The 16431-nt window shown below is 40.4% G+C and overlaps 1 protein-coding gene across 1 annotated transcript; it reads right to left on the bottom strand.

Moving 5' to 3' along the window:
• Positions 1 to 207: 207 nt before the first annotated feature.
• LOC6546303 lies at positions 208 to 957 on the bottom strand. Its single transcript, XM_001972808.3, has one exon. It carries the CDS (start codon positions 836 to 838, stop codon positions 512 to 514), a length of 327 nt encoding a protein of 108 aa, XP_001972844.1. The 5' UTR covers positions 839 to 957; the 3' UTR covers positions 208 to 511.
• Between the last annotated feature and the right edge of the window lie 15474 nt (positions 958 to 16431).

Below are 16431 nucleotides of genomic sequence, written 5' to 3'. Positions count from 1 at the left end.
AGAATATAGAATAGTTTGGCTTATCAACTAAGTTGGTTTGAAAACTAGCTGCTGCTTAAAAAATTTTGTTTTCATCTTTTCAGACCATTCTCCAAAATTTGTTCGGATTTTTCTTTCATTTTTCTTTGCACTGGGCCGACCTCGTACGAGAACCTAACTTATTCCGTTAAACAAGTAAAACTAACTTAAATAAGTTTACTAAACAAATACTTGGACTGTAAATTTTTTTAGCAAAATTATTTATCACATTTGCGCTTATCCAAAGTTTTAAATTTTGTTTTATCCCGACGGATAAGAAACTATGTGCTTAATTTCCAGCAAAGAAAATACATGTATCAAAAGTTAATCTGGTTTTTGGGTTTTCCTTGGGAAATTGATTCACATTTCTCTGTCACTGTCTCGCTCATTCTCTCTCGAATTTTCGGGCTGCGCTAGTTCTCACCAACGTAAAGTAATCACAAGTTGCGCTTTTAGGAGCCTTAGTTGTTGCTTAATTTGTTCTTGGAAATTTTTACTGCGCCTGCGGTTGTATTTGAACGGTGGCCTTTAGTTTGCTGGATTTTCCGGATGACTTGTGCTGTAGGTAAAATTGCTTCAGGACCTTGCACATGGTGATGGCCAGGATTTTCCAGGCCAACAGTTGCTCCTCGGCACTCGGAGGCGCAACTGGCTCACTTGTTGCTCCTGGTGGCGGGGTTTCCTCTGCTGCAGGCGGAGGACCTTCGAAGTCCACTTGATCATGTCCTGGATCCACGGAGAAAGCCATGGGGCTATCCACTTGATCGCCACTGGCTTCCGAGTTAGAGACGTGGTCTTCTTCGAAGAATGGAATCGCCATATTAGAGACCCTCAAAATATTACGTAAAAATGGCACTCAATAACTTTGTTGTGTGGCCGGGGATTTCCTGCTTTTCCTGATCTGAACTCCTGGCGAGTTGTCGTTCGACTGAGGAGCTCAGCTCGCAGGGCGCCTGTATTTATACCCGGGAAACGGCGGGAGAATTAGCAACCCTCTTCGCCCGCTTTCTCTTTTCCATCTTCTCTCCCCTTCTCCCACCGCTCTCTCGCTCCATCTGTCCCTCTCTCTCTCTCACTCCATCTCTCCCTCTCTCTCTCACTCTCTATCGCGCTGACTATGTCTGCTTTCATCACGTGCAGTAAACGTTTCCTCAAACGAAATGCAGAGAGAGTCACACTTGTGGCATGTTACATACGTTTTGGCATTACGTTTTTACCCCGTCGTTACGTTTGGAGTTCGAACTTTCAGGGGGTGGTTCGCAGTGTTGTGGCCTTTCCTACGTTTTTCGAACTCGGACAGGAAAGTTTTCGAAAACAAAACAATATAAATTGAAGGGGAAATAATTTACTTTAGGAAAGTGAAACTGCAGGCATCTTAGATAAACTATTTCTTGCACATTTTATAATTAAAAGAAGTAGAAAACTACTATTATAATTATTTGTTTTTATAGCCAACTAGGGTTTATTTTAAATTTCTGAATTTTCGCACAACACAGGGGAATACCAAAATTCGAAGGGAGATTTTGCTTCTTGCCTTTTCTTTATTTTTCTTGCCTTGGCTTAGACTTGACCTTGACCAATTTCTTATTGAGAAGTGTGTGCCACCCAGTCTATTTAGTCAGCTTAATTTGTTAATAAAAATTAAATATTTAAGCTTGTTCCCACCACGCATTATTAAAATTGTTACATTTATAAGCGAACGTTGCATATAAAATCGTACCTAATATGTATCAGGCTTAAATTCTTCATCTGACTATTTTTTGATCTTACGAAAAGGACTTTTCGTCCTACAACTCCGTATGACCCTAAGAGCAATCGGTTAACTTTTTGTGAACCACATGCCAGGAATATTTTATAGAGAAAAGGAGTGTCTGTTGAATGCTCCGCCAAATCAATTCCACAAATCAATATAATCAACTTCTCGCCGTGAGTCCAAAATATAATGCACTCGCCGTCAAAAAACTTCTTTTGTTACCCACAGAGTAAAATGGGATTGAAGCAGCGCAGAGTAAGAGAGAAAGCTGAAATAAGTGCAGTAAAAAATGTAAAAACTTTTTTATAGTTGCCGCATAAAAAATGTAAAATAAAAAGCCAGCAGAAGAAATTTAAGGGAAATCCACGAAGGAGTGCACAACAAAAGAAAATCACCTTCGTGGGCGTTCAGGTGAGTGGGCGGGGTCCGTTGATGATATCCACGCGATGATAACCCCAAGAAATCAGAGGAAAAATCCATGATCTAATTTGCTAAACACTCGAGCGAAATCAGCGGGGTTGGGCGTATCACTTACATATACCTGAAAAACTCGCAGAAAGGCAAAGGCAAAGGCAAAACAAAGAAAAGAATTGTTTTCGCTTAAAAGAACATTCAAATGGAAATGTTCTGCTTGGCTCAACACAAACAACCAGTGCAGGCGCACACACAAACTGCATTTATTTGGTTAGCAGGAAAAATGGGGAAAAAAGGGAAAAGCAGCAAAATGGGATCCAAAGGAAGAAACGCATCGCATCGCCTCGCATCGAAAGAGTGGCATTTGAGTACCTCAGACAGACAGACAATGCATACTCATATATACCCATATCTATAGGTATACGTATAAAAGTGAAGTGCGCGGGGCATGTGCAGCACAGGAACAACAAAAACGACGGCAGGAAAAATTACAAGGAAGCAGCGCCCAGAAAAGCGAGTTTCCAGTCGAGAGTGATGAAAGGATACCCTATTCTCGTGGCTAATAATTATGAAGGAATGCCTTATATTTTCCCTACCAAAACCGATTAGTTTTTCGCATGAGTAAATCAATAAAAACAAATGTCAGAATTACCAAACATTGGATATATTTTACCAATGAAAACAAAGTCCTCATTGGCAAGAGGTATTGAAATAAGTAGTGTTGGAAATCGGTAATCAAGGTGCTCAAAATATATGCCATTTAACGTGTTCGCACATTTTTCTCACTATAATTTATTAATTATTGATCAATTAATTTATGATTTATTTACCTAATTTAAAAAACAAAATGAAGAAAATATGCGGCGTACATTCTCTTTCTTGGCGAGCTGCGCATTTTCCTTTTGGGATTAATTTCCCCAAGTCACTGCAGGGTACCAAACTTATTGCCAATCGGTAGCCATTACAGGGTATTTACCTTTCCAGAACGGATACAAGGAAATTGCAGCATAAAACGCTGGGTCGTTTTCGTCGCAGGGGCACTTTGTTGCCTTCTGTGTGTTTGGCTGTCAGATTGATATTAAATTATATACCTTATTATCATTGCAGTGCTTGCTTTTTTTGTTTGCTAGCCATGTCAGAGGGGGCGTGGCAAGTCGTGTTTATTTACAGCTGGCAACAATTGTTGCTGAAATGCATTTCACTTTGGCGCACTTTGGAGGATGCACCTCAAGTCAAAGTCAAAGCCAGGACACTTCACATGTGGTTCCCCATTCTGCATTTATGGGTGGGTTTTGTTTTGTTTTCTTGTGTAAACTGTTATTTTTCAAGGAGGTGGAAGGATACAAGAGCTTTATGCTTGATGGCTGCGCCCAAGTGACATTAAATGCCATCCACATCCTTCGGCTTCCGTCTCGCTCTCTTTACTTGCCTTCTCTTTCCCCGCCGTAAAGTGGCTAAAGTGGCAGCTTAAAGTTCCCCTGCATTTTAAAGATTTCCGTTCAGATGACGTATTAAATATTTATATTTCCAGCTATTTACGCTTTTTTCCTTTATATTGGCCATCAAAATAAATTGAAGTAATTTTAGTTCGATGAGCAAACTAAATGGGATTAAAGATTCGATTGTTGATTGGCTGGGCAGCTTTATTTGTTTATTTGCTTTGGCTTTATTGGAGGTAGAAATTGCAATAAAGAAGTCTAAAGCTTAGTTTTTCAATACGTAAACGAATATGGGACTTATTTATGCTTCAGTTGATCTAAATACGTTTAGGATAGGTTATGCAAAATTTTCTGATGCAATTCATTGAACTGGGATGTATCACTGTGCAAAATAATAACAATGGTCTGTGAGTTTAATCCCTCCTTAAAAAATTATATTTATTTGTTTAAGTCCCATAAGAAACCGGTTTCTACAAATAATTACCCCCAGCCAAAACATTTGGTTACTTGATGTCTCATCTACCAAAAACTGATGGCTAATCGCCTCCATTGTCTACTTCGGGCAACCAAAAGTGCTGCACTAATTAACAAATTGATTTATGGAAATGAAAATGACAAGTCTCCAGGGACAAGAACCCAATCATCAGGGTAGAGTCGCAAATCTCTCATATGCAAATATTTTGGCAAAAAACAAAGCGGCAACAAAAATGAGGCACAACCACCCTTCGGATGGTCGAAAAACTTTGACTCTGCGGTTAAATCTGGAACTCATCCACCGCAGACAGACATTTAATTAAGGTGTCTTCATGGTTACAATCTGTGACTGAACTCGAGTGGCAAATGAGTCTAATTAATAACGAGGCATTTGCAGCATAATTCATTTGGCAGATCCAAACGCTTCCTTTTCAAGCGACGAAGTTGCTAAACCCTATTTTTGGGATGAGTAATTATTTGGAGGACTTGGATGCAGATGCTTTCGGAAGAGCGTGCAAAATCTTTATCAAATATATTTTTGTATGTTTTGAATCTGAAGAAAAATTTACTTAGATAAAATAAATTGGGCTCAAAAAATGCCACATAGTTCTGGTTTTTCAAGCCACATTTGGTCAATTACTTTTTTTCATTTTTCTTTCCCGAAAACTTTGCCCTTTGTGTCCGGCCATTTTTCTTTGTGGTGTTGCCATTTTGATGACTTAAGCCAGGCGTCTGGCTTGAATTTATTGCCGGGGTGATATGTTTGTGCCTTGGTCCACCGTAATTTATGCAAATTATTTAGCACTTTCCGCCATCTACAACCCCTGGACACTACAATTAATTTTCAGGTTCAATCATGTAAGCCAAAAACCTCCGGAAGTGGTATTTATTTTTGGGTTGGTTTTACTATAATCGAGTTTTAAGGATAAACATTGTGCTGCAAACTGCAAACTAAAGTAAATAAACATTCTAGCCGGCCAAGACATCAAAAGCGTGTTTAATTTATGGTTCGTTAGGTCAGCCAATGGCTGTCAGCAAGTGGAAGGGCTTTTGTCTGGTCCCGAACCTCAATCCAAACCGTATGCAAATCAAATGGAGTATTCATCTTCGTCAGTTCTTGGACCCTTTTGCGGGTCCTTTGAGGTGTTGGCTTAAACACTAAATGGAAATTATACAAAGGGCAACTCAGAACCACTCCCAAGTGCCACCCCCACGAAGGGTCAGGAATAATTCCTTTTTGATTTCCCTGCCCTGCGTTGGAAAACTGTGGGAAAATGGTCACGACACATGTGAGACGAGATGGAAAATTTATGTGTGTCCAGTTTGGTCATAAAAAAGGGACAACAAACTTTACTTTCTTCGTGGGGAGATGCACAGCCGTACAAAAGATACAATTGGAATGATTCTGCAAGGATCTTAGTGCGGTCAGTTCAAGTAAACATAAAATGCGACAAAGTGCCACTTTGGTGCTTTCAACTTGCTTCCCCACTAGTTACTTTTAAATGATTCAATGCTTTCAATTGCCAAGTATTTCTTTTTTATTTTAAACTCCCAATTTTGAGGGTTGTTGGCCGAAGAAATGTCTGCTGGGCATATCAAAAGGCCGATTCGGTTGTTATTAAATGTTTTACGGCCCAACCAGACCAGGATATACAAAGGAAATTTTTGAATTGTTGAGCTCCAAGGAGAGTTAATGTTTATTGTGTACTTTTTATTGTCAGCTCAGCTTTTAATTTAAATGATATAACGAAATGTTTGAGTTTATATGCTGATCCCAAATGTACTTTGGGATATGTGAAATGTTTTAACAAGGAGCGTATCCGCACAAGGCTTTGGGTCATACAAAATTCTCGAATTCTCGAAAGTCCGTAAGAAAAAAATGTTCAAGAAGAAAAAAACAGTTAATTTTAAATAAAAATTATTGTACTATGATTTCGTTGGTTTACCATTTTATTGGCCGTTCCTTTTTCTAAGAGTGTTCGGAATTCCTTGTTTTGTTTTCCCAATTTTCTTAAAAGTAATTCAAAGTAAACGCACCGCATTAAAAATAATTTTTATGTTCAACTTTATTTGCAATATTCTTTTAAATTGTATTTTTTTTATGTATGTCTACGGGGTTGTGTAAGAATGTTTTCGTTTTTCCAGCCCTCCCTTCGTTTTACTGGATTATATTTATTAGTTCTAAAAATTTGGCTCGACTCGTTTAATTTCGTAAACCGGTGAGTTTTCGCACAAAACGTTTTTTAGGAGCAGAAATAAATTTTCTTTGAAGGATTTGCTCGATACAGAACAATTGAAATTTATGATGGCTTCAATTCGAGGGCGCGCACTGCAGGAATCAAATAAATTCAGCGATCATAAAATTGTCTGCCAGCAAATCCATCCAATATATCAACATATTTGACTACCAATTACAGACACCTTCTCGTCGTTTTTTGGAGGTGGGAAAAATTCTGACTCCTCGCACATGATAATTTATCGCACATGCCTACATGAACATGTCACCCCCTCGGAATTCCATCTTTTGTGGGTGTGGGTCCCAGTGAATATATTCATATTTTCCCCACATGACCATTGTCTTTATCCCTTTCCGGGCTCATCCTGGGCGATGATTTGCAGCCGCTGCCAGTAAATCAGCCTGCAGTATTAGATCAGATCAGCAGCCTGCAAGGATAATAAATGAATTGTTTATGGACCGACAAAGTGGGCAAAGGCAAGTCCCCTGCTTCTATATTTTCTTCGTCGCTACTTTTTTGATATACTGCGTCTTACTTTCAGCAGCCTAAGCCACCTCTATGAGTCTGACTAGAAATTTGATTAATTGGAAGTGTTTTAAAGTAACAGGGAATTGTGATATTATTGGGTTAACAGATTTGAAGATTTGACACCAATTTTTAAACACATTTGAATTTTTAATTGCACCTTTAACCTGATAGAAAGTGGCTAAAATCAGTAACAATTTTCCAAAATTTAAGCAACTTGTGAGGAAGTCTTCGGGTAATGATCTGTGAGCTTTTATTGGAGGCTTATGCACACCTTCTCTCCTCGTCGCCTTTTTATGTAATTCCCACTTCCCAGTTTCAGTTTCGGTATCCCAAAGCCTCGGATCCTCACGTCCTTCCACGCCGCCCAAAGGACAATTGTCAGGCGTTGCCTGTCATCCGTTTGTTGTTGTTTGTTTCTGGTTGCTGGCCACACGCCGCAGCCAAGTTCCTCAATTAAAAAGGGTCCTTCGAAGGGTGGATGGGATGATGGGTGGACTCGGCCATGTCCGGGCAAATACGTCCATTGACGGCAGAGAAAAGAGTTCAATTGATGCCTGACATATTCCTTTGTGCGCCGCGAGGGGCGAGGGGCGCGGGGAGAAGCAGGAGGGGTCATGCAAATTGTCGAAATATTTTCAACTGACCAACAATTGAGTGGGTGGTTCAGAGGCAACGGTTTCCCACCTTTTCACGCTGTTGTGATTGGTTTTTGTCTAATGGAACTCGAGCGTGGCAACAATTTCATTGAATTGGACTTCAATATAGCACAAATATGTCTGTGTGTCTGAATAAAGAGCTCCGCGTTGCTTTCAATACCCTGGAAACAAAGAAAAATAAGGATTCGTTTTGCCTAAAGCAGGGCTATACTTTAAGTGTCACGAAGCAAATTAGACTGATATCTAAATAAAAGTACAGAAAATGCTTGAACTTACAAAGTTTTAAGAATTTATATAGTGGTGGTAGAATAGTAGTGGTAGAAGTAATAAAATGTTCTATAAAATAAAATATAATTTGCTAAATATTTACCTAACTTCCAGCCAATGAAAAAGCACACTCCTACGGTATGCGATATTCGATACACTTGATTATGGAATATTACCTTTTGATTTTTTTGAGGCTCCCCGTCGTAGACATCGCCGAATCTGTATATGTACTTTCCTTTCACAATTCGCTGGTCATTAAAAGGGACACGTGCAGTGAGGCACGTGACCCGTGCCAGGTTTCCCTTGTTCTCCTGAAAACGAAACTCCGAAACTGGACCTGGGATCCCGGGGATCCCGGGTATCCTGAGACCTCTTCCATTGTTTCGGCTTCCTTCCTTCCGCTTCGGTTTACGGGGCACTTGAGGAATATGTTTTACAATGATTAGTGTAAATATTTGAGGGCCAAACTGCTCACACAGCACACAATGCCCAATAACCGAGCTCAAATTGGGACTCGAACCGAGAGGCATTTGTCGCTTAATTTTTGTACAAATACATTTCATTATATCGACGTTGCCCAGTGCGGTTTTGGTTTCACTTCCGGTCATGTGCCCAAAAGAGAGCCCATCATGTTAATTTGTTATTAATTGTGCCATGTTGATTTTTGTTTTGATTCAAGAATGGGAAATGTGTGAAGTGAAAAGGGACACTCTGGGAAAATTTCTACCTACAAGAGCATCTTATGCTATATTTCACATTTTTAAACATTTTTCATTTAGAATATAGAGTAGGTAGTAACCTTTTCTCTGGTTACAACTACTTTGCCCTGCAATCGACTGGTTCCCAAGTTTAGAGCAATTTTAGACCATGCGGGCGCGTCGAATTTGCCGCAACTTGCATAAATTATAAAGCGGAAGCGCCTTTTGGATGGGAGCAGCTTAATCAACATCAGACACACGACCCAAGTCGTAATCCCTTTACGATGCGCACCAGATCGAGCCGAAGGAAAGGGTTAAAAAACTAGGACGGGCCAAAAGGAGCGGGCGTGAAAAAAGAGCAACAATGTGGGAGTCCCCTGCCACACTTTCCTGCATGTTTTGAAGTATCTGCTGGATTCGGGCAGCCCATCAATGTCAGTCATAAATTCATCACGCAAATCTGTTTTGCATTCGTGCGGTCACGTGACTTCATCCTCGCATTAGATAATGTTTGACATTCGGGCATATTAATTGTTCAAATTAAATAGATCTGCTGCAGCCTCTGCGGAGTGTGAACACAGTGTTGTTGCCACAACAACTTGAGTCGAGGGCAGATGCGAGATGGTTAGCTGCAGAAGTGGGCCCACAACTATTGGCAATTAAGTTAATTGTGTAAAATTCAGTGTACGGCCAGCACCGCAGGACATCGCCGGCAAGTCCACGGGGTAGTTAGTATCGAGGGCGGATTCGGAATTAACTTTGCTTATCGCAAGTTAACAAAAAAGTTAGGTTTAGCATGAGCTTGAAAAAAGATATTAACGGAACTGCAAAATATGCAACCCTCCTACATCCGAATTTGCTTTCAAATGAGAATTTTTAATATAAAAAGTATATCATATTTGTTAGTTTCCCAAGGCTGTTTAAAATACAGCACACTTGCAATGGTAGGTCCTACTACCAAGTTCAACTTACCTGTTGAACTGCCCTCGTCGAGTTTGTACATCCAAAATAAGCCGCTGCTCATTGTCCTCGGTTCCGTTCCTCTTGCATAAGTGCAGACGAGTCCTGGAACGGCCTCGAGGGCATTATAGTCGTCGTCAGCAGAATGTCAGGCGCAGCTTAGGCAAATAAATAAATATATATATAAATAAATCCTGGGACAAAGGACGAGGCGCAACAGTGTGTGTGGGGCAGACATACAGACATGCAAAAACAAATAATTACAAGTAAAAATCGCTGCGAGTATAATGGAGCAGATAATGAGGTGGGGATGTTCGAGACCGGGACCAGACGATGCCAAGTCCCCGGCAATTAAACATTTTCAATAAAATTTACACCTGAGCTCATTTTAATTGAGTTGCAGGCGGCGGGTGTGCACTTGAAAAGGATCGGCAGGAGCAGATAAACTTGTGCTCTTCCGGAGCGAAGCGAGTTGAATTGGAGTGGGACGGAGCCACTCGAATCCTTCAGATATAATTGCCCGGCCCGGCAGAGATATTCAAGTTCGGTTCCCCGACTGTCTGTCTGCCACTTGAAAGCGCCCTCCTCTTTACTCCAATTGATTTTTGCTTCAATGTAGTGGAATTGATTTGTGTACGAGTCGCCCCGCCCACTCCACAAATTAGTTGCCATAAATAAAAAGAAGGGAATCCAAACCAGAGCGAACACAACACGAAAAAATTAAATAAGAAATTGGCAAGGAGAACGGAGCGGACAAGTGAAATATTTTTCCTATTTGGTTCGGAAATTTGCATAAATAAAGTTGCCATGACGTCCCCGGTTTATTGATATGATATGGAGAAGGTAGCCGCGGCTGGCGAATTTGCGTACGACTGCGTGATGCCCTAATAAAGAAAGGGTATATCGAAAAACAGTACCTACTTAGGGAAAAAATTGTTAAAATATTCTTGCCTTTTATTGTTAAAAATGCTGATGCTTGCCAACAGTTGGGCTATAAATATGTTTAGGTTTTATTTATTTGATTTGAATTTTGCATGATTAGTTATATGACTGCTAAGTTTGGTAAGCAAATCAAATGAATTCTTAGCTATATAGAGCAACTAGAGAAATCGAGAAATGTAGAGCAACTTGTATTCGAGTTCCCGCTGGCCAGCGAGCAACTCTTATGACATCGTGAAATTCTTGCCTCAATAAACATAAATTTGCACTGGCATTCGCACGGAGACCCCAATAACACACCCCTCCCCGAAAAGAGTGTGCAACCCTCAGTGAACTATAAAAATTGCCAATAAGTTGATCCCCGCTTCCCTGGCCGGAAAATGGACTAAGGCGGAGGATGAGGATGAGGTCCCGGAAAATGTTGTCGCATGCAAATTTGCTGCCCGATTTGTTCATTTTGTTTCAATTTTCGCTCGCCTCGATTTCCTTTTGCGCCTCAATAAAGTCCTCCACGAGTGCATTCCGCAAATAATTGCAATGATTCGCTTCCCCAAACAAATAATTTGGGTGTGTGTCCTTTCCCCGGTGTCATGTTCTATTTTCTGATTTCGATATGGTAATTTCCGTTCTTTTTTTGCCGTACCGCCTTCGGCCAAACATTTGATACTTGACAATGGACCCACTTCCTGCCTGCTGTCGTTATTAGTATTTGACTCCCGATTGAAGCTCGCCTCACAAGGAATTGTAGCCAAATTGAAAACACAACTGACGGCTATGACGGCTTGCTGGCAATTCAATAATGTGAATATCCATTAGGGACTAACTAAGTCAGTTCCCACAGCCGAAAAAATGTAAATCTCCTTGGAAAATGATGATTAATATCAAGGGATATTTTTAGGTGAATTTCGTCGATTATTTTACGTTAGGAGGAATGAGTAGTGAGGTCTTAGTGTTTAGATGAAGGTAATTTATAATAATAATAGGTTGTCAAATATTTCATATTATGTGTAGTATTGCCAGATACGAGCTTTGTAGCTCTTTGTACATAGCCGCGAAATTGAAAAGACAAAAAGGCGGAAGGGGGATATTTGACAGCCTTATATTTAATACACATATTGCCTTGAAAAATCTGCACCTGCTAATCGAGGCTACTTCCGCCTCCAATCAGCTAAATTCAATTTGTGAGCCCTTTTTTAGAGAAGAGAAACCCTTGTCAGCTTGGGAATTAAATTCAGCATGAGTTTAATTATATTCCAACAAATTTTAATAAGCCACCTCTAGACCGTGGTGGTCTTCTATTTGCCAAATATAATTCAGTTTTTATAATTGCTGCCGGAAGAAGGGAAAAAATTGTTAACAACTTCAATTAAATTACCAACTTTCAGCACGTAGAGGTCTCGACCGATGGGCGAAGTCAGAAAAAATTGGCCGCTGCAAAGTTTTTCGGGCGAGTTTTAACTCAATTTGACTGCGGCAAAGTTTTCCTCCTCCTCATTTTTCCCGGAAACGCTTAACGCGGCTTAATTGTGGTCACAGGTGCTGAGGGGAAAATTTTTATCGTTCTGTTCACAGTTTCCAAAAAAATTGCGTACTTACCCTGGAGGGTGGCTCATTTCGTTTAAGACAATTTTTATGACCTTTACGACTATTTGCCGAGTCGTTGCATTGGATTGGCTTTGATTGCGTTTATGGCCGTAAGCTTCTTGGGCCACGAATAAAATGCCTCAATTTATTTGTTTGTCTTAGCCACATAAAAACGGGTCTACGCTTCGGACTGCTTTTTCGAGTAATTTGATCTTGGTCGCAACCCTTTTTATTCCTTTGTCCTGGAGGCCCGAATCCTTGGCGCGCTTTTCAGCGTTGCGCATTTTTTAATTGCTTGAAATTTAATATTTTTGGCGAGTCGCGATGTTTGTTTTATTTTATGCTAATTATATTCGCATGCAACGCAAGCAGTCTGCTCCCACTCTTGTTGCCATTTTTTCCGAAAAGCCAATTATAAAATTTCATTTTTGCACTCTTCGCTTTTCATTTTGTTATTGAAAACAGCTTTTGGCATTGGTAATCCGATAGCCGCAATTAGCAAGCCGAGTCCTGGGAGGTCAGACGAGATGAGAATTTAATAGCAATAAGCAGATAGCCGGATTATTTTCACATAAGTGTAGCTTAAAATTAAAGTGATGGCTTTCGAATTGCGCACAATGTGCTCTTATTTCAATGTGTTACATTTCAAGTCTTCTACGGCTTAAATTTATTACATTTTCAATTCTAACACTTGACAAATTGTGAAGTTCCGAATAAATGAAAGGTCCCTAAACCCAAGTAAAAGGTGCCAGTCGATGCGCCTTAAAAATGCACACATCTATTTATATTTATGAGCTGACTCGAGTTCGTCCTCGCAAGTGCATTATAATTCAATAATTTGCGCGCTCGCATGGCGTCAGGATTTTTTAATTGCTTTTCAATAAGCGGGTCGGTGGGCAGGGGAGAGCGGGGGGCAGGATGTCCTGCGTCTGTTTGGGCGCTGATAAGCCGCAGGATAATCATCGGCATGGCCAACGCGTTAAAATGCTGAAAAATTCATAGGTATGGAGCTGAAATATTTACGATGCGAATTAAAAAGCGCGCTAATGCAATTCACTCGGCCAGCGCTAATTTAAATTTGTAAGTGGCCCTGCAATATGCGAAAATAAAATTTTGAAAAAAGAGCAATGCTCCGACCTACTCATACCCTTTGGAGAACATGGTAAAGCCTCTTTCACACCATTTTTGTGCATTTTAGTATTTACTACACGTCAATAAGCGAACAAAGTTCCCTTTTTTCTTTTTGTGCAACTAAATGGACAACCGAACTATGATGCCCTGCTTCGAATACCCTTTCATGCGTCCTATAAAAGAGCAACGCATGGCTGCCGCTGACGACGTGTGGTATGCAACAAATTGTTGCACGGCCTTTCAAACTAATGTCCGTTGCTGTCGCCCTCTCTGTCTATCCTGCACGCCGCTCTCGCTCCCTCTCACTCGGCGGGCGGGCAACAATGTTGTGTTAATGTTTACACATGTCCATGACACGACCACAATGAACACGATTCCGGAGCAGGCGCCATTCCGGTTCCATTTCCAGCCCAGACCAACCTTACACAGGCAGATCTTTAGCTTAAGGTATCTTATATTCGAAATAAACATTTTTAGAATTGGATTTAATATGATTTAATGTCAGTATTTAATAAACAAGTATTTAATGTTTCTTAATCAAATGTTTAGTGTTCTCAATACATGTTATATGATTCTCAAGACTGAATACATGGAATAATATTATTAATGTTAATATTAATATATTAAATACAAATAAAAATAAAATATTATTAATATTAATATTTATATATTAAATAAAAATAAAAATATTATATTATATTATTATTAATATATATAACATATGTTCATGTATGTTAACTACTATGAGTTTTGGCATAAATTGCAGATTGAAGCACTTGCAGTTGTATTTATTATTATACAACTTATTAGGCCTTGTGTATTACAAGGACACAGAGTAGTCTCTCCCTTTTCTCACGGTGCACCTGGCCAAGCCAATTCAATCCAATCCAGTCGGGTCTGTCCATAAAGTGCATCAGTTGCGCTGCATTGCACTTTGGAGTTCCGTTGAGTTGAGCTGAGCTGAGTGGAGCTGGATGGAGTGGAGCTGTGTGGAGTGGAGCTGGGTGGAGTGGAGTGGAGTGCCTCGAAATGCAGCGTGTCTGTTCGGGTGTCGATAGCAGGCCTTAATTAAAATTAACATTTTTTGCACAAAACTTAACAGGTCCTTTTTACATTGTGGGGCCATGCTTTTAGGGCAGAGTTAACTCAATTTGGGGCCCAGGACACTGGCGCACCGCTGGGGATTTGGGATGCATGTGTGTTTTAGAGGGGCCTTTATGCTCTATGCAATATTTCTATTGATTCTGATGATGGTTATTTAATTTGGAGCGTCAAGTGTGCGTTATTGATGCGCACTGGATGGCCTTTGAGTGCATTTGCCGTTTTAATAGCCTGCGGATGTCAGGAGGGCTTCATTTTGTGGCAAGGCTAAACCGGCGATAGGGGAAAATCCTAACGTGTTCTGGATTTAGCACTGGTTAAATATGTTGGCGGGCATAAGCTTACTATGGCCTAATGTTGCCCAAATATTAACATAGCATTTGCTTGAATGAGTGTGGATTTTATGCATTACTACGTTATTAAATTAAAATATTAAGTTCTAGTTAACAAATATCCTGCTAAATATATTTCCAAAGCATCAAACTAAATCATGACATATTTGTTCGAAAATAAACAAACTAATAAGGCCTTTTGATTTATTTGTAAAGTATATTCCCTAATTTAAAAAAATTTAAAAGCATTGTGGCCCACCAAGACGAAATATAACATCAAGCCTACAAGATTAAATTTGATAATCCAATATTTACTCACAGGGACATTTATTGTAGCTTGACTACGCTATTTGCATGTCAAGCTGCACTGGGTTTTCCCACAATCCGGGAAAACACTACATTTATGCACAGAAGGCGAAACGAAAGCCGCGCGTAACCGTATTTAATAACCAGCTCATATTTCCACATAGTTTATTTGACTTTTCGCGAAAATGCATTTCCGCGCCAGTCGCGAGCAGCCGCCGGCGTCAGGGGTTTTAACAGGTCTGCATGGGTAAATATCAATATTTACACCTTTAATTAAAAACGCTAACAAGGTTATTTAGTGTGCTGTGTGCGAGGAGGGGGGCAGGGGGGTTGGCCAGGAAATCTGGCAGGAAGTCAGCCGTGGCCTACAGCGAAGCTTCGGTTACGACGCTTTTGGCCCTGCGTTTCGACCCTTTCAGCCGCTGCCGGAAAAGCTTTTAAGCGCAACTGCCAAAATGAAAATGTAAAATTTATTTTTCATTCACTTGTGCAACTTAACATTAATGCACTGTTTGCAATGCGCGCCTATTTGTGCGGAAACGCGGCGAAACGGTGTAAAATTATGGCAAAATGATGCACTCAAATATTAATCAAGTTTCTCTGGTCCCATTCCGGATTTTAACGGAATTGAAAGGGGTAAGTTGGTAACAGTGTAATTATTACATTTTTTTCTATATGGGGTCTTAATAATAATGTTGTCTGTTCTTTTCAACGAATCTTTTGTAGTAACTGGTATAAATATCACTTTTATTTAAATGTGGTAAAGAAATCGAACCATAATCGAAAGCAGCGTGACAGGAATTAGTCATCCGTTGGTCAGCACTCCGGCGACTTTCTTGCCACTTTGGAGCCACCAATAGCCACTCCCGGACTGCATTGTGTGCCTAAAATATTTGTCATATTGCACGTGCCACAAAAAGCTGCAGCGCCGCCCACGGCGCGAGGTGGTGACATAAAATCCAGGCTGCGCTGCATGTCGTTTAATTAAAAAATGCCCCAAAAGCATTTACTCAAACCCGGGATTGCATTTAAAAGGGCAAAGGAGTGCAAGCATTGCTGCAGGACGAAGGGATGTGTGCATTTTAATGAAAACGGAAACCAAATAATCAGCAAGTGACAATCTCCTAGGGTGGCGGTCAAGCTCAGATGGAGTAGTACTGCACCGGGAAAAATAAATGCCACTGCAAATAAGTTTTACAAATAATTAGGGTCTCAACAGTTCATGTGCTGTAATTAGGGCGATGGTTATTCCCCTGCCCTAATTAATTAATTTCTTATTTTTGCTATAATGAAAAGCTTTTTGCGAATTTGTCCAGTGCAGAGCTGAACAAAGCGCCAGTGCAAAATGAGAAAAGTGCAACCCGTGGAGCGTATGAATTTAATGATTTAATCGCAGTCCGCCGCCCCTTGTGCCACGCCTTGTTGACACTGCATGCGTGTCAAGAGAATTTGTCAAAAATGCAGCCGCCGTTGGCAGCCTCAAGGGAAATTGGACAAGCCAAGTGGACTTGGACCACGTGGAACGGGCTTAGGGCTGCACTTGGCCAAGTTATTGACTTTGTGTCTCTGTCGAATCCTGGCATGTGGTCAGCAT

This window comes from Drosophila erecta, unplaced genomic scaffold (genome assembly GCF_003286155.1).
Source record: "Drosophila erecta strain 14021-0224.00,06,07 unplaced genomic scaffold, DereRS2 tig00000021-arrow-pilon, whole genome shotgun sequence".
Taxonomy (NCBI): domain Eukaryota; kingdom Metazoa; phylum Arthropoda; class Insecta; order Diptera; family Drosophilidae; genus Drosophila; species Drosophila erecta.
Note: the sequence above shows the minus strand (reverse complement) of the source record. Positions and strands in the feature narration are given on the sequence as shown.

What these genes read in the sequence shown, in the direction of transcription:
- LOC6546303 (XM_001972808.3), bottom strand. Translation starts at nt 838, where the DNA reads ATGGCGATTCCATTCTTCGAAGAAGACCACGTCTCTAACTCGGAAGCC.